Source organism: Nematolebias whitei, chromosome 11 (genome assembly GCF_014905685.2).
Source record: "Nematolebias whitei isolate Nwh7 chromosome 11, NemWhi1, whole genome shotgun sequence".
NCBI lineage: Eukaryota > Metazoa > Chordata > Actinopteri > Cyprinodontiformes > Rivulidae > Nematolebias > Nematolebias whitei.
This window is the reverse complement of record NC_056508.1, coordinates 32161685-32179877: the sequence shown is the minus strand read 5'-3', so window position 1 is coordinate 32179877 and position 18193 is coordinate 32161685. Positions and strand designations below refer to the sequence as shown.

The window sequence follows — 18193 nt, the reverse complement described above, 5'->3', positions numbered from 1 at the left end:
AAGCACCTAATGCAACCTTATCTGCCTTTTTATTTTATTTTTTACCCTGATGTGATGTTTGCTGCTTTCTCCAGCACTCAGACAGACTCCACTGGTGAAACAGACCCCCCAGAGGATTTGCAACACCAAACATCAGTCCACGTCTATGGTCTGTACACTCTTTGTCGTTTGGCACGTTGCGTTTCATGCAGCCGCTGCTTTACATCCTCCTGCTGCTTCCGTTTTCAGAAAGGGTGTCAAACTCCATACAGCGCACTCGGACCCAGGCGCTGCAATGTCAACGTTCACTCATGTCAGGAGGTGAGACGTAATCAAGTTTGTGCAAGAGGTTTTGCAGCCGATGTGGCTTGTTCTGAATTTTTTATTTTTTTTATTTTTTATTCATTTTGCCAACCATTAAATTAGTTAGGAGCTTGGTCGTTATTAGTTTTACTGCCACTTAGTAAAGCATTTCTATTGATGACTGCCATTAAAAGGTGTCCATGGTTGCGTTTTAATAAACCTCGAAGAAAGTGATCATTAGATGTATTTGGGCAGCACGGTGGATCAGTGGTTGGCACTGTTGTCCCACAGCAAGAAGATCCTTGGTTCAATCCCAGATATGGACTTGGGGTCTTTCTGTGTAGAGTTTGCATGTTCTACTCATGTTTGTGTGAGTTTTCTCTGGGCGCTCAGTTTTCTCCCACAGTAAAAAACAAACAAAAAAATGTATGTTAGTCTGCCTTCAGGCCCAGGCTTCCCTTGCAAAATAGATATGTGATCTCAATGGGATTTGTCTGGTTTATTGAAGGTTAATAAACGTCTGCTACTGATGAACATTAAAACAGATTTCAAATGGCCACCACAGCCAATTGACCTATGAATGTCTGTCTGACTATAACACAGCCATATTTATAGCTATTAAACTAAAACCTGCTGTGGTAGCTGTTACTTGCAACACATTCTCTGAGCGCTAACATCACACGAGATCTTGAAACTTTAGCACACAATGCAACAAGGAATATGCATTCCCTCACGAAATGCTAGTTTGATTTAGGGGTGCACAGATTGCAGTTTTCTGGTCGATCACTGATTTCTAAAAAGTCTGACCTGCCGATACCGATTTTGTTTTATAAGCGACACTGTCGGGTGTTGTAAGGTCACAATGCATCTTCAATTTTCCAGTATTTTATTGAAAAACATACACTTGAACAATATCCTAGAAACGATACAAACTTGTTTTAACTGGCCATGAGGTAGTGCTCTGAAATATAAATGAAGTTCAGACAATTGTTAAAACAACAAAATTAGGTAAAATCTGTTTCTCGTGCAAGGATCAGCCGATTTCTCAAAATTAAGGAAATGGGGCCGATCAGCCGGCTGATTTATCAGTGCACCCCTAGTTTAATTTATAAATATACTTTACAGGATTGGACTTCAATGTCTTATCATAAGATGACCTTCGTTTAAAACTAGGGCATGTGAGATGGTGTTAATGAATCACCTCAAAGCTTGTCCATTTTATTATTGTGCTGACAATATTATTCAAAATTGTTCATATTTTATTTAGCACAAACTCCAAATGTCAGTGTATTTGTTAAAATGGTGGTATGTAAACTAATTTGAATTATGGCCACAGGATTTGTTTCCCTATTTAAAGTTTGTTTTAAATAAACATATAAAAATGATTCTCCTAATGTCTTGATTATGAGGAAAAATAGATCTGATGTGCACACAGTTGTGGGAAAAAAAAAATATTTTAATGGATATTTAATCTTGTAGAACCTTTAGATAATAAAACTGCAAGCGGGCAACAAAAATGGTGATCCTTTGGCAGCGCGACAGCTCAGTGGCTAGCACTGTTGCCTCACAGCAAGAAGGTCCTGGGTTCAATCCCCGGTTGGACCTGGGGTCTTTCTGTGTGGAGTTTGCATGTTCTCGTGCTTGTGTGGGTTTTCTCTGGGTACTCCAGTTTCCAACCACAGACCAAAAACATGCATGTTAGGCTGCCTTCAGGCCCAGGCCTCCCTGTGATCTCAATGGGATTTACCTGGTTAAATAAAGGTTAATAAATAAAATTGGTGATCCTAAACTGCTCTTATCGTCTTTAAACCAGAAATGCACTGTTTCCAAATGTATCAACTAATATAATGCATTATGGCACTGAGTCACAATTTATCTGATGGTTTTGTTAACAGAAGGTTGTCCAGAGATTATTTGACGACCCAGAAGATGAGCAGAGCACATCTGGGCCAGACAAGGATCCGGAGACTCAATCCAAGCGGCTCCCAGTGCAAACCTCATCTGTATGAAGTGAAATTAGAGACGATGAATCATAGTCAGTATTTGATGCTTTTACAATAAACTGTCAGCTCATCTTTTCTTTTTCTCGTCTTCAGTGTTCTTCCAGTAAGGAGCCGGTAGATGCATACAGAACAAAGGAGGAGAAGACTTCAGTGCCAGCGCAGCCAAGAGAGTCTGTCATCGTCTTCTCAACTAGTAAAAAGCTGCTCAGAGCCTCACAGCTGGATCTGAACGTCTCTGATCAGCTTGGTCCAGTTTCGTCCAACCAAAGGAACTTGTCCGGAGCTCAAAGTGAAACATCTGCAGAGTCTGAGCCAGCTCGTCACAGCATCCCATCTGTTCTGCCTCAGCACAGAGGTACCACTGATGGATAATGCATCTCATAATAATTAATCTCATAATAATTTGTAATGTATTGTGTTTATAAGTTTCTTCTTCTGTTATAGACCCGACTACACAAAAGACTAGTTCTCTGAGTTCTGCTGTGCTGATGTTGCGAAAGCGTTTCCTTCCTCTGGAGGAGCTGCTTTTGGATGACGAGGTGTCGACCTACACCTCAAAGTCCGTCACCGCTGCTCCCGGGTTCCTCCACCCCTGGCCTCGCTGTGAAAACCCGCTTGCCTCCACTTTGCACTTTGAAGAGTCCACTGTAAGTACTCACCTGAGCTTATGCTAGTTCAGTCTTATCGCCTGCTGTCATGATGGGCTTGCAGGTGTCGATGCCTCTTTATGACCTCCACAGCTAATCAACTTTAGCAAACAGAAAAGTGGTTGCAAGCATGTAATTATCCGAGAATCATCCTGAACACAGCGCTGACAGATCATGCTAGATATGTACAAAAATCTGTCATATTTGATGGATTGGGCTGAGTTCAACCGACGTTCAGCTGATTTGATCTGAACTATTCAAAAGTTAAAGTATGACGCTCTATGCATGCTCATTATGATTTGCAAATCGTCTTTAGATTAGTTGACACTTAAAACGCTTGAGTAATGTATTCTTGCAACATTTAAACATGCATTTGGATTAAAATGCTGCTCACAACAGAACAAAAACATGCCAAATTAAAATAAACCTTTTTTGTCTTTTTGTTTTCCAGAAATTTTTTCCTATCGACTTTGTTCTTCCTCCGGCTTTGCACAGCCCTCAACTGCAGAAAAGATAACATGCATTACATTCATGTGCTGATGTCTTCATCACTGTCTCAATGTTTTTTGTTTTTTTCTTCTTAGTTCCTAGTGTTTATTTTTATTTTTTATTTTTTTATTGTAAAAGAAATAAACTACCCGTTTTTAAAGTGTCATTCGTATTAATAAATGCATTTGTTTTTATGTGGGGCGCACTTTGATTTCTTACTCCACTTTTTGTTAAAATATAATTTTATCTGAAACTTGTTTCTTTAATTCTGGTTGTTCTGGCCCGTTTTAATTTTCATACTTGCCACATGATGGGCTCTGGAGTGTGATTCCCTCAAATGAAGAGTTGGAGGGGAAAAATGTCTCCAACTTGAATTTGAAACTGGAAAATTTGAAAGTGCAACCATATTATCTGAAAGCAGAGTCCTTTCTGACTGAGAGACAAGATCGCACTGAAGCTGGAACTTTTTAAACGTAATTGCTAACTTGTAAATTATTGGGGGTACCATACTTCTCAAGTCAATTAAAGTGTTTCTGGCACTCAGATTTTTGTTCATCCAGGCTTAAAATTATTTAACATTTATCTTTAAAATAAAATGTGTTGTAGCTTTAACTTGGTGCACATTTAACCTAAAATGAGCCACTGTTTTGCATGTGACCACTGGCCTCGCTGCTCCACCGGCTTCCCTCTCATTCCTACACATGTACTGTCTTACTACGGCTGACTTTCATTCCTCTTCAAGTGCATACTGCCACCTCTCAAAGTTATCTTCCACCTGTTCCCTGTTCTCACCACAGATCACAATGTCCTCTGCAAACGTAGTCCACGGGTATTCCTGCCTGACCTCATCTGTTACCACCAGAGCAAACAAGAAGGGGCTCAGAGCTGATCTTCGATGCAGTCCCACCTCCACCTTGAAGCCGTCACGCCTACAGCACATCTCACCACTATCTTGCTGTTCTCATACATGTTCTGTACCAGTCTAACATACTTTGCCATCTTCTCATCAGTTTAAAAAAATAAACCATGAACAGGAGCGGGGGAAAAAAACAGGTATTTCTGTTGCAGGCAGGACCATCAACATGTTCTGAATGAGGCCTTAAATTTATTGGCTCTTTTTATCCTAAAGATCTGTAAAGTCAGTTCACCATTTAAAGATGATCCCAGTTCTGGTCTGACGAGGTACATTTTCAGGAGTTTCATGTCTTGTTTAAATTTGTTGCCCAACTAGTCTTTTAACAAACTTCTGAAATTTTTATTTTTTTGACAACTTCAGTTTGGATTTGTCCATCTGCTGTCAGTGCAGTTTGAATAAATGTAGAGAATATTGACCCCCCCCCCCCCCCCCCCCCCAGTCACACTATTTCCAGATGTGCATTGCACTATCTCCATCTTAACTGTCCACTGGTGGTTACAGTTATATTTAGTTTGGCCATGAGTGAGTAAGGGTTGGAGGGGTCAAGAATAGAGGCAGTTGGTTCACAAAGCTTGTGCCTTCCCTCGTGACACATAGAAACTGAGAGTGAAGGACGGGCACCCCATTCTTTCTCCTGCCTCACATCGAGGACTCTCGTCTCCCCAAAGCATGTCCAAAGATCTCCATCCAACCATGGATCCGACAAAGATGGGCCTCGGACGGTCCATCGCCGTGTTGACGTCAGGAGGAGATGCCCAAGGTAAGTGGAGGATGAAGTTGTGCTGGGTTAATCACATCTTAAAGAGTTGCTTTAAACATTAAATGGGTTTCAAAGGAGGATCAAGTTCTTACCTTGCACATTTTGTTAACACCGAATCCCAACCAGCTGGAGAAGTTTATCTTGTAGGAGCCAACTGTGTCAAAATTTGAGCTTTGTGAACATGTTGGGTTAAGGCACTTTTAATATTTAAGGGTAAAACAAGTGAGAGCTTGCTGGTGTATGATAAATGTTAGAGAATCCTACGTCTTAGAATCAATGCACCCTCATCATTCGATGTGTAACTTTCAGTTTAACGTTTCATACCTTCAAACTTCAAAATGTCAAATTAATATTTTCCATTAAGTTGTTTTACATGAATGTAATCTTTGCATTTTGCTTCTACCCACTCTGCTGAACAGGAAGCATCATTCTGACATAGTCCGGTCCAGTATTTCACCCCAAACCTTTGTGTTGGTTTATGTTTTGTGGCTCTCATATGTTCCGCCAACCATTTTTTTCCTCTTTGGGGCTAATTTTAGTGGCGCTGACCTTTTTCTGGTATGGAGGAGAGAAACCCCCACCCAACCACAGCTGCTGTCTGGTGAAACAAGAGCTGCCAAAAGTGTGCTTGTCACAACACAAACTCAGTGGCTTTAGCGTCCTAAACCCTACTCCCGTTCTTTATTTCCACTGGCTATTTTTGTCTTGTGCTACTTCAAGGTCAAGTTGAGTCAGAGGCTGTATATCTGACAGAATGGATATAATCATTGTGTGCAGATAAAATCACACATGAAGGTGTTTGTGACTTGCAGGTATGAACGCTGCTGTGAGGGCTACGGTCAGAGTGGGTCTCTACACTGGAGCCAAAGTTTACTTTGTTCATGAGGTATCGGCTGTTTTAAAGACGCACCAGTTCATCATGTTTAACACAAACCAGACTCATCAGCACCAGATATCTATATACGCTGAGAAAAAAAAAATGCTTGTCCTGTAGGGCTACCAGGGCCTGGTGGATGGAGGAGACAACATTCGTCCTGCCACATGGGAGAGTGTGTCCATGATGCTGCAGCTGGTGAGTTGACTCACCAAACACTTGCATCAGGAAAAAGCAAACGTTAAAACAATCATAATGCACTCTTCTTCAAAGGGCCGTTGTACTCAGTTTAAAGTAGAACGATGACCCAAATGTGTTCTGATTCTTCTAATCCTGTACCATACTTTCAATTGAAACATAAAATAACTACAAGATGCAGTTAGTAGCTACTGCCTCTCAGCAAGAAGGTCGCTAGACTGAATCCCGGCCGGGGGGGCGCTATTCTGGGTGGAGTTTGCATGTTCTCTCTGCGCATGCATGGGTTTTCTCCGGTTTCCTCCCACAAAAACATGCATGTTATGCTGATTGGTAACTCTAAATTGTCCCTGGTGTGAATGAGAGAGTGAATGGTTGTCTCATTTGTCTCTGTGATGGACTTGTGACCTGTCCAGCATGTCCCCCGCCTCTCGCACAATGATTGCTGGATATGGGCACCAGTGATCCCCGTGACCCAAAAAGGAAGAAGTAAAAGATAACGGATGGATGGAATTCTGTACACAAGTTTTTGTCCACTGCCTTTGACGCTGGACTTTTAGACCAAGAAGAGTTGAAGCCGCTTTGATCAAACCTCGTAAAAGTTGCTGTTCATAATCTTTTGTAATGTTGCAAGTTATAATTCTCAGTTGAGAGTGACATTACTCACACAACAAATTTTAGCCAAATAAGTACAAAACTAATCGGTTTATATCAATTTTGTTATTGGCTAATGTTGTTTAGCTATGACAGCCGTCTAGAATTGAATTGATTTCAAAGGTTAATCAGGTGCAGATGTCCATCCAAAGATTATTTTCTAAAAGCTTCATTAAATTAAGTCCTTTATAAATGAAGCACCAGTCAAATTTTCTTAGAGCTATTCTTTAATCAGTGTTTTTGTAAGTATATGAACTCACTGAGTCGATGAACAGTGTGGGAGCAGCCACCTGAACTTCTTCTTGATGAGATGGATTTTTCTTTTTTATGATCTAGCTGACCTTTATACTGTGAACTTCTCGAGAAGCGTAGAGGTTTCCCCAGGGATCAGAGATTCTTATAACTCAATACATTGGTTTTGAATGCTGACAGCTGACTCAGCCAAATGACTGAAGGATGGCGAAACTCGTGATTAACATTTCTTTCATCTCTGGTGTCTAAATAAAGTGACCTGGGATGAATGAGCCAACCAGTGCACGTGATATGTTTCCTTTGCCCGTGGAAGATCTGACATCATCTGTAGTGAATTTGTGACTTGAGTTGCTGTACACATTGCTGGTTCAAATCTGCACCAAACTTCTTTCTTCTAAGAAAAATAATGTCATTGTGCCATGTAATGGATCCTTTTCGTGTTGTAGGGCGGCACCGTCATCGGCAGCGCTCGCTGCAAAGACTTCAGAACCAGGGAGGGCCGTACAAAGGCAGCCTGTAACCTAGTGAAGCTCGGGATCACCAACCTGTGCGTGATCGGAGGTGACGGCAGTCTGACTGGAGCCAACGAGTTTAGGACCGAGTGGAGCGGCCTTTTGACTGACCTGGTCCAAGCGGGTAAAGAAACAAGACTTACAAATCTGTAAAACTAAATTCAGCCAGCTTTAACATATTTCTTCGATTTTACATACAAATGTAACTTTTACTTTTCTGCAGGTAAGATTACAAAAGAAGAAGCCAAGAAATCGTCCCACTTGAACATTGTTGGCATGGTCGGCTCCATTGATAATGATTTCTGTGGCACCGACATGACCATTGGCACTGACTCCGCCCTGCACCGCATCATCGAGGTGCTGGACGCCATCACTACCACTGCACAGAGGTCAGACACCCTTGTACAACTTGCATGACAAGATCAGAAAAACATTTTAATTCTTCTAAGTTCAACGTTTAAGTCAGTCAGTCATTTCTCATGCAAGTTATTTTTGCAGAGTTCTTACGTCTTTGTGGTATTAAAGTTCTCATGTTTGTAATAAATAAATAAATAAAAGCACTTTATGCATTTATCTTAACAGTTTGCTGTGACTGTACAGAAGCAGTCAGTGTCTGGATGTAATGAGGTTTTGTTTTTTGCGTTTGTTTGCAGCCACCAGAGAACATTCATACTGGAAGTAATGGGCCGACACTGTGGGTCAGTACATTGTGCCCGACATGTTTAGTACGCCAACACTTTCAAAACAACCTATTTCACCAAAGTGTACAAAATATGACTTAATAGTCTTTGAAGGAATGTTTATCACCTGCCTCATTTTAAGCAAAGCTCTCTTGCGTTCTGTTAGTGCACAGAGTATGAGTTGGAGATGACTCTCAGCTACTACCACACCAAATTGTATCTCAATATCTGTAGAACTGACTAAATTATTAATATATTTGTAGTTCAGGTCAGCTGTGGAAACAATTTTGAAGCTGATGATGAAGTTACTGAAGCTGCAGATGAACATCCACTTTTTGAGAGTTTCATTGAAATCCATTCAGTGGTTCATGAAATATTTTGCTAACAAACCTACACATAAACACAAACAGGTATGAGCCATGAGCCTTTCATAGAAACAATGATAATAAATCAAAAAGCAGCACTAAATGTACAGAACAATTAAAACGTAATTTAAAAAACAACAAGAAGTTGAGCTTGAACAATAAAAGCCAACAGTCTAAGCAGCTCTAATTTGTAAAACCAAGATGCTCCAAAGCTCACGGGTTATTTAAATTTAGATCCTAAATGAACAGCAAGTCCGCTCATATGGACTATCTTTCAAGTACTGAAGATTGATTACTAGATTGATGGTACTGATTGATTAAGAGCAACATGCAGAGTTTCAGCGACCCAAATGAGATGTAATTAAGGCATAAATCATCTGTTCAGGGTCATGTAATTTAGGTAATCTTTTTACGAAATGGATTAGTTGAAAAGGCTTAACTTATGAGCTAATCTGTTCATCGATTAAAAAGTTAGGTTAAAAAATTTCACTCAAACAGGTGACAACAACAATGGTAACAGTTTATCTTTAACAAAGTTTATACATTCCATCCATCCATCCATCCATCCATTATCTTTTACCCGCTTCTTCCATTATGGGTCACGGGGGTCGCCGGTGCCCATGTCCAGCAATCACTGTGCGATGGGCCGGGTACACCCTGGACAGGTCTCCAGTCCATCACAGGGCCTAAGACAGTTTAGGTCTGAATAAAAAAAAAAAGTCATTAGCTGGTCCAGACGGACAGATCTGAAGGTCATCAACAAACACTGAAGGACTTTAGTATGCTTTTAGAACATGGAGTCTGAGGGGAAAACCATCCATCCATCAATCAATCAGTCAATCCCATTCATCCATCCATCAATCAATCAATCCCATCCATCTGTTCATTCATCCATCCCATTAATCAATTAATCCCATCCATCAATCCCATCCATCCATCCATCCATCCATCCATCAATCCTATCAATCAATCCATCCATCCATTCATGCATTTGTTCATTCATTCATTCCAGGGCCACGTAGAGACAAACATCCATTATCTCTCTCACTCACACCTAGAGACAATTTAGAGTTACCTGTCAGTCTAACATGCATGTTTTTGGTCTGTGGGAGGAAACCGGAGTACCCGGAGAAAACCAACGCATGCACAGAAAGAACATACAAACTCCACCCAGAAAGGTCCCCGGCCGGGATTCGATTCAGCAACCTTCTTGCAGAGAGGCAACAGCACTACCAACTGAGCCATTCAGGGGGAAACCACAACAGAAAACCTCTGTGACCACAAAGAAGAAGACATGACTGACGGTTTACAGCGTTATCGGAGAAAATACGAGTAAAACATGGAAAATGTTTACAGCAAGGTTTCACCACACAAACATCCATCCATCCATCCATTATTTTTACCCGCTTATTCCATTTTGGGTCACGGGGGTCGCTGGTGCCCATGTCCAGCAATCACTGTGCGAGGGGCGGGGTACACCCTGGACGGGTCACAAGTCCATCACAGGGACACATAGAGACAAACAACCATTCACACTTTCACTCACACCTATGGACAATTTAGAGTTACCAATCAGCCTAACATGCATGTTTTTGGTCTGTGGGAGGAAACCGGAGCACCCGGAGAAAACCCACGCATGCACGGAGAGAACATGCAAACTCCACCCAGGAGGCCCCTGGACCGGGGTTTGAACCAGGGACCTACTCGCTGAGAGGCAGCAGCTCTACCAGTTGCGCCACCGTGCTGCCCACCACACAAACAATTCCTTTTAATTAATTATTGATTTTAAAATAGGAACTAAATGATCTGTTTCCTTTTTTTGTGCTTTGTTTTTTGCCATAATTTCATGTTTTAAACGAGTTATGTTTGATCCGCTTTGTTGCCAGAACATGTGCCTGTGTGACGTTCAGGGGCTGCTCGCTCATTGTGGTGCTTTTGTTTGTGTTGCTGCAGGTACCTGGCCCTGGTGACGGCTCTGGCCTGCAGTGCTGACTGGGTTTTCATTCCTGAGATGCCCCCAGATGAAGGCTGGGAGGATCACTTGTGCAGGAGGCTGACAGATGTGAGTTTATTTAATTGCAGATTGTTGCATTTACACTTTCTGTTCACACCTCCAAATCAAATCTATGAACTCGCGCTCACATCCTTTTGCTGACTGCATTTGTAAAACATTGCAGCAACGAGCCAGAGGCTGCCGTCTGAATGTAATTATTGTGGCTGAGGGTGCAAACACCAGCGATGGCAAACCGATCACATCTGATCTGATCAAAAAGGCAAGCTCCTCCTTCTGGAATCAGTTTTGCTCAGGCAAAATGCTAACTATTGATAGGTTTAATTTTGTTCTTCAGCTGGTGACTGACAGGCTGGGCTTCGATACCCGCACCACTGTTCTTGGACACGTGCAGCGAGGAGGAACACCCTCCGCCTTCGACAGAATCCTGGTGACTATCAGCAGTTAGAAAACGTGCAGCTCCACCTGTTCCCAGCTGACGATCCAAACGTTTGTGTTGTCCAGGGCAGCAGGATGGGCGTGGAGGCGGTGATGGCGCTGCTGGAGGCCACTCCAGAAACTCCTGCCTGTGTGGTCAGCCTGTCAGGGAACCAGGCAGTCCGGCTGCCCCTCATGGAGTGTGTGCAAGTGGTGCGTCAGGTTCTGCTCACCTGCAGAGTGCGATGCGTTGTGCATAGCCTTTACAAGCAGTCCTCCTCATGTATTGTTCATCTCACAGACCAAAGACGTGACCGCTGCCATGAATCAGGGTAAATTTGAAGAAGCCATCAAGCTCAGAGGAACGTAAGTATTTTCATTTGAAATGTCACCTGGTCTTTATGAGTCAACTGCAGCCAAAGGTGAAAGGTCAGGAAGTTTTTGTTGATGTCTGTATCTGTGTTCGTTTGTTTGACTTTATTATGGGCATAACAGCCAGTTTTACAGCTGCTGAGCTAAATATAGTGTGGTGGTAGCTGAGAGTCTTGCTCAACACATTCTCTGGGTGCTATCGCATCGAGAGAGAAAGAGCTCACAATATTTTTATAATAATAACATTAGTAAAAATACAAATTTAACCATGTTATTCAAGTATATAACTGCTCCTGGATGAAAAAAACAACAAAAAACTATCAATTTGAAGAGTCACTGACATTTTGCCTCTTGATATATATATATATATATATATATATATATATATACATATATATATATATATATATACAGTGGGGAGAACAAGTATTTGATACACTGTTGATTTTTCAGGTTTTCCCACTTGCAAAGCTTGTAGATGACTGTAATTTTTATCATAGGTACTCTTCAACTGTGAGTGATGGAATCTAAAACAAAAATCCAGAAAAATACAATGTATGATTTTTAAATAATTAATTTCCATTTTATTGTGTGAAATAAGTATTTGATACACCAGAAAAATGAAACTTAATATTTGATACAGAAACCTTTGTTTGCAATTACAGAGATCAGACGTTTCCTGTAGTTCTTGACCAGGTTTGCACACACTGCAGCAGGGATTTTGGCCCACTCCTCCACACAGATCTCCTCCAGAGCCTTCAGGTTTCGGGGCTGTCGCTGGGCCACACGGACTTTAAGCTCCCTCTAAAGATTTCTATGGGATTCAGGTCTGGAGACTGGCTAGGCCACTCCAGGACCTTAAGATGTTTCCTACGGAGCCACTCTTTAGTTGCCCTGGCTGTGTGTTTTGGGTCGTTATCATGCTGGAAGATCCAGCCACGACCCATCTTCAGTGCTCTTACTGAGGGAAGGAGGTTGTTGGCCAAAATCTCACGATACATGGCCCCATCCATCCTTCCCACAATATGGTGCAGTCGTCCTGTCCCCTTTGCAGAAAAGCATCCCCAAAGAATGATGTTTCCACCGCCATGCTTCACGGTTGGGATGGTGTTCTTGGGGTTGTACTCATCATTCTTCTTCCTCCAAACATGACGAGTGGAGTTTAAACCAAAAAGTTCTATTTTTGTCTCATCAGACCACATGATCTTCTCCCATTCCTCCTCTGGATCATTCAGATGGTCATTTGCAAACTTCAGACGGGCTTTGACATGCGTTGGCTTGAGGAAGGGCACCTTGCGTGCACTGCAGGATTTTAATCCTTGACGGCGTAGAGTGTTACTGATTGTTTTCTTGGAGACTGTGGTCCCAGCTCTATTCAGGTCATTGACCAGGTCCTGCCGTGTAGTTCTGGGCTCATTCCTCACCTTCCTCAAGATCAATGATGCTCCACGAGGTGAGATCTTGCATGGCGCCCCAGACCGAGGGAGATTTTCCGTTATTTTGTATTTCTTCCATTTTCTAATAATTGCACCAACTGTTGTTGCCTTCTCACCAAGCTGCTTGCCTATTGTCCTGTAGCCCATCCCAGCCTTGTGCAGGTCTACAATTTTATCCCTGATGTCCTTACACAGCTCTCTGGTCTTGGGCATTGTGGAGATGCTGGAGTCTGATTGATTGAGTGTGTGGACAGGTGTCTTTTATACAGGTCACGGGTCCAAACAGGTGCAGTTAATACAGGTAATGGGTGGAGAACAGGAGGGCTTCTTAAAGAAGAACTAACATGTCTGTGAGAGCCAAAATTCTTACTGGTTGATAGATGATCAAATACTTATTTCACACAATAAAATGGAAATTAATTATTTAAAAAGCATACATTTTATTTTTCTGGATTTTTGTTTTAGATTCCATCACTCACAGTTGAAGAGTACCTATGATAAAAATGACAGTCATCTACAAGCTTTGCAAGTGGGAAAACCTGAAAAATCAACAGTGTATCAAATACTTGTTCTCCCCACTGTATATATATTTACATTTTGAATAAGAAATAAAGGTTGTAAAGAGTTTTTATAAAGTCGTATCTCTCTGAAACTTTGAAAAGTTAATGTTATGTTTTGACATTGATTGTTATAATTTGTATATGTACATAAATCATTTTTTTCCTCTATAATTTACAACAGGCTCAAAATGTTGCTACTAATGGTTCAACAGCAACAACAAAACCCCCTGAGCATATAACCCCGGCATTGACCTCACTCTGTTACAGGACTGACTTCAAGACTTTATGGGTGTTTATAAAGTTTTCAATGGATCGACCTCATCTTAGCTACGGGATGTTTTTTTTATTGTCACACTTTATCTCAAAACTGAGCAACCAAACAGATAATGTTCCAAAATCTACCAAGGTTGAGTCATGTCCTCCTCCAATTCAACCTTTTATAGGTTTATCTTCCTGGATTACTGAGCATGCATCAGGACATCCCAGCATCTTCAAATATCTAACTATAAATTGTGATATTATAAAAGCTGACACATTTATGGTCTCCACCACTGTTTTGTGGAGTAATTAATCTGAATCTGCCATGAAAAACCCAACTCAACTCAAATAGACAACTTGAATTTATTTGTTTCTTAATATAAGCTGTCAGCAGTAAGCTAAAAATGTGTATTATCAGTTGTTCTCACATTGTTCTTCACTCAAATTGACTGGATTTGCAGGAGCTTTGAGAATACCTGGAACACGTACAAGCTGCTGGCTCACATAAATCCTCCTGAGGTCAAGGTGAGCATCCTCCTGCTTCTTCATCAGACTCTGACCACTGCTCTTATAATAATTCAAAAAAGAGTTGTATAGTAGTGTGAATGTTTATGAAGCATTCACACTATTGCAATCCATTTTTCTTCCATATATTTTTCGGCGTGATTCTCATCCCGCAGTTTTCAAGCCATTTCAACAAATCATAAATCAAAACATTCAGCTCTTTCAGGATAATTCTGCTATGGATTTTGGTATTGGTGCAACTTTAGCTTTTTGAAACATTTAGTCTTTTCTGCCATCTTTTTCCTCATACAAAATGAATTGAGATCATTTTATATCCTTCAAATCTTTAGATCAGTTTACAACCTTTTACTGCCCCTTTCACATTTTGTTCTGCTTCAGCTTCTTTTAGCTTCCTTGTGCAAATTTGAAAAGTTTTCAGCTAATTTCAGCTGTTTTTTTGTTGTTGTTGTTGTTGATTTGTGCTTTTTCCTGATTATTTCTGCTAACTACAACATTTGTGTGCTTCTTTTTTTTCCTTCATTCAACTTTTATTTATACAGGTTAATCCCACTGAGTCTCCGGGACTCATTTACAAGAGAGACCTGATTTTAACAGAGTGATTCTTCTAACTTCTTTCTGCTAATTTAAGCTTGTTCTGCTCCTTTCAGCTTATTTCTACGTTTTAACTTTTCCTGTTATTTCAGCTACTATTTATCTATTTATGCTAATTTAAGCTTTTTCAGCTAATTCCACAATTTTTGCACTTATTTCACTTATTACACTTTTTTTCAGTCTAATTCAGCAAAAATGTGCTCACTCCACTTCTTGTAGTTTCATTTTCTTTTTTAGCTACTTTTCATCTTTTTTTTTTTAAACTAATTTCAGCTTTTTTCAGACAGTTTCCACTTTTTGTGCTCATTTCTTCTTCTTTCAGCAAACATGTGTTCATGCTTCCTTCTGCTAATTTAAGCTTGTTCTAAAATTTCAGCTTTTTTAAATAATGTTTTTAGTTAATTTCAGCTGTTTTCATAGATTTAAATTTTTGTGGTAATTTCTGATACTTTCACCCTAATTAACTTATTTCTGCTAATTTCAGCTTGTTATTATGCTCCTTCCAATTGTTTTCTGCTAGTTTCAGCTTTTTCTGCTAGTTCAGCTACCTTTTTTTTGCTGTTTTGTGCTAAAACCACATTTTTGGGGCTCATTTCAGCTCTTTCCACTTACTTCTGGTAGTTTAGGCTTTTTTCTGCCTTTTCAGTTACTTTTAAGCTATTTTTTGTTGCTAATTTCACTTTTTTTTTTAGCTAATTTACTCATTTTTGTGCCCATTTCTGCTTATTTAAACCTAATTCAGTAAATATGTGTTCTTTCTTATGTTAATTTAATCTTGTTCCTTCATTTCAGCTACATTTCATCGTGTTTTTATTAATTTCAGCTGCTTTTAGCTAATTCCAGCTGTTTTTCAGCAAGTTATTCAACAATAAACTTTCCCACTGCATTTGCACAGGAAATGTAATTTTTCTAGTTTTTACTTACGTTCCACCCTTGTGTGGTTTCGTTTAATGGCAGAGCAACATCAACATGGCTGTTTTGAACGTCGGAGCTCCCTGCGCCGGGATGAACGCTGCGGTTCGTGCAACAGTCAGGATGGGGATCATCCAGGGTCACTCCATGTTTGCTGTCCATGATGGTTTTGATGGTCTGGCTCACGGGCAGGTACAATAACTCCAGGCTGCCATCCTCATCCCTGTTATTTTTTTAAGGTGCGGGGCTTGGATCTTCAAATATAAATGTTTTTAACTGAAACCCGTGAGCTGAGTTACACAAAGTTGGAAACGGTGTGTAAAGGTGAAAAAGAAAAATTATACTCTTCAAGTGGTGCAAATTGTCAAACGTTTAGTTTGTATGTTACAATTTATGTGTGAGCCCCAAAACCCAGTTTTATCTCTGTTCGGCTGTTTTCAGACCCACAGTCACTAAAGGCAGGCGATCATGTGTTCGTTTCTGTCTGTTAGCAAAATATCTCATGAACCTCTAAGGAAATTTTAATGAAACTTTCAATTAATAACCACTGAAGGTGCATCTACAATGGATTTACAGTTGGAGCCAACCCAATTCAAGATGGCCGAAACAACCTGCTGACATCAGAACATTGAGTCACTTCTACAGATGTTGTTCGATTTGATGTGACTTGTAGCTGAGTCAGACACAACACATATTCCCATGTGCTGCTCTAAGAGTGGGAGGTCTTTGCTCAAAACTTTAGTAATAGTCAACCCTGTGTGTCTGTTAGCAAAATATCTCATGAGCCGTAGGATGGATATTAATTAAATTTTCATAAAGTATTTATTGGATGTACATCTTCAACTGATTAACATTTAGTCAGTCATATTTAAGAAGGCTCTTTGCAGTTAATCAACATTTGCCAACACAAAATGGTTGTAACGTGAGCTAAAATTTGATGTGGTAGTAGCTGAGAGTCATTCACAACACAAACTCCGGGTGTGACATTTTGTGACGTTGTCCAGGATTACACGACATTTGATGATGATCTTAATTTAAAACTTCAGTAAAAGGCAACAGTCGATGTAAATTCCTTCGAGGAATGTTAGGCCAGTATTTAATTTACGTTAAACCTTTGTCAGTTCTGTTAAAATACTGTGATATTTAACTGACAAAGAACTTTTAAATAACCAAACATTTAGAAGATAGCAAATAAAACATCTTGAAATGAGTAAAACGAGTCACAATAGATATTTTAGGATGGATTATAAAGGCAAGAACACACACTGTGGGTAATTTGTAGACTTACAGCATAATTGAACAGATATACAGTAAATACGTGTAGTTAGTCTGTAAAAGGCTTTGAATTACCAACCAGAACTCTGAAGTTATACTAATAATAATAAATTAATCTTAACTTCTATTTGCTTATCTTGTGGATTTTTATTTTTTTGTATTTTTAAACCAAAAATGTTCAAAATATGTTATATATTGCTTTATATGACAAGTTTTACATGCAGACCATGTAATTATTGTTTGTTTACGCTTATATTAGTGTTTTTTAATTTTATTTTTTATTGAAACTTTCTTTTTTTTTATGGTTTGCTGCAGATTGAACCCATCACCTGGAACACGGTGAGTGGCTGGACTGGAAAAGGAGGCTCAATGTTGGGAACCAAGAGGTGAAAAATTGTTTGATTTTGAATTAAATCTTAAGTTGTCTTCAAGTTTACCAGCTAAATGTAAGTCCGTTTCCTTTAAGAACTCTTCCAGGAAAAATGTTAGAGGAAGTTAGCCAGAGCTTAGCCAAGTTTAACATCCATGCTTTGGTGATCATTGGTGGATTTGAGGTAAAATAAATCAAATAAAAAAAAAGCCTTGTGAATGCTGGATGATCTTTCTCTGACTTAACAAACCAACACGCCAAGCTTCCTCTCCTGTCCTGCTGCAGGGTTACGTTGGAGGTCTGGAGCTGGTTCAGGCCAGAGAGAAATACGAGGAGATGTGCATTCCCATGGTGGTCATCCCTGCCACCGTCTCCAACAACGTTCCTGGCTCCGACTTCAGCATCGGCACCGACACTGCTCTCAACACCATTACCTCTGTCAGTGGTCAAACGGAAATGACACCCCCAGACAACGAATGATAAACAGTTTGACATGTTCATTAAATGTGTTTCTCTGCAGACCTGCGACAGAATCAAGCAGTCTGCAGCTGGGACAAAGCGCCGCGTCTTCATCGTGGAGACAATGGGAGGATACTGCGGCTACTTGGCCACCATGGCAGGTCTGGCTGCTGGGGCTGATGCTGCCTACATCTTTGAGGAGAAGTTCACAATCAGAGATCTGGAGGTGAGATTACAGCTTTTCACTTGTAACATCTCGTCCACATCAGTACTTTTATCAGAGGAAAAATTGTGCTATTTTATTTTTCTAAAAATTAAAAAAAAATTATACATATATGTGTGTATATATATATATATATATATATATATATATATATA

The 18193-nt window shown here is 40.2% G+C and overlaps 1 protein-coding gene and 1 long non-coding RNA gene across 2 annotated transcripts in view; both read left to right on the top strand.

The window, feature by feature from the left end:
• Positions 1-227: 227 nt before the first annotated feature.
• On the top strand, positions 228-2413 carry LOC119416995. The gene is made up of 3 exons (XR_005187124.1): positions 228-300; positions 2178-2285; positions 2379-2413. It is a non-coding gene; the product is annotated as an uncharacterized LOC119416995 (long non-coding RNA).
• A 2490-nt stretch (positions 2414-4903) lies between these two features.
• Positions 4904-18193, top strand: part of pfkma (phosphofructokinase, muscle a) — a 16651-nt gene continuing 3361 nt past the window's right edge. Inside the window, exons 1-17 of the mRNA XM_037684196.1 lie at positions 4904-5097; positions 5910-5983; positions 6092-6169; positions 7519-7708; positions 7808-7973; positions 8238-8282; positions 10583-10691; positions 10807-10902; positions 10978-11070; positions 11145-11270; positions 11359-11423; positions 14145-14208; positions 15757-15903; positions 17302-17372; positions 17453-17540; positions 17642-17794; positions 17877-18041. Coding sequence (XP_037540124.1) covers positions 5007-5097; positions 5910-5983; positions 6092-6169; positions 7519-7708; positions 7808-7973; positions 8238-8282; positions 10583-10691; positions 10807-10902; positions 10978-11070; positions 11145-11270; positions 11359-11423; positions 14145-14208; positions 15757-15903; positions 17302-17372; positions 17453-17540; positions 17642-17794; positions 17877-18041 — 1821 coding nt within the window. The 5' untranslated portion in view covers positions 4904-5006. The remainder of the gene's footprint in view (positions 5098-5909; positions 5984-6091; positions 6170-7518; positions 7709-7807; positions 7974-8237; positions 8283-10582; positions 10692-10806; positions 10903-10977; positions 11071-11144; positions 11271-11358; positions 11424-14144; positions 14209-15756; positions 15904-17301; positions 17373-17452; positions 17541-17641; positions 17795-17876; positions 18042-18193) is intronic.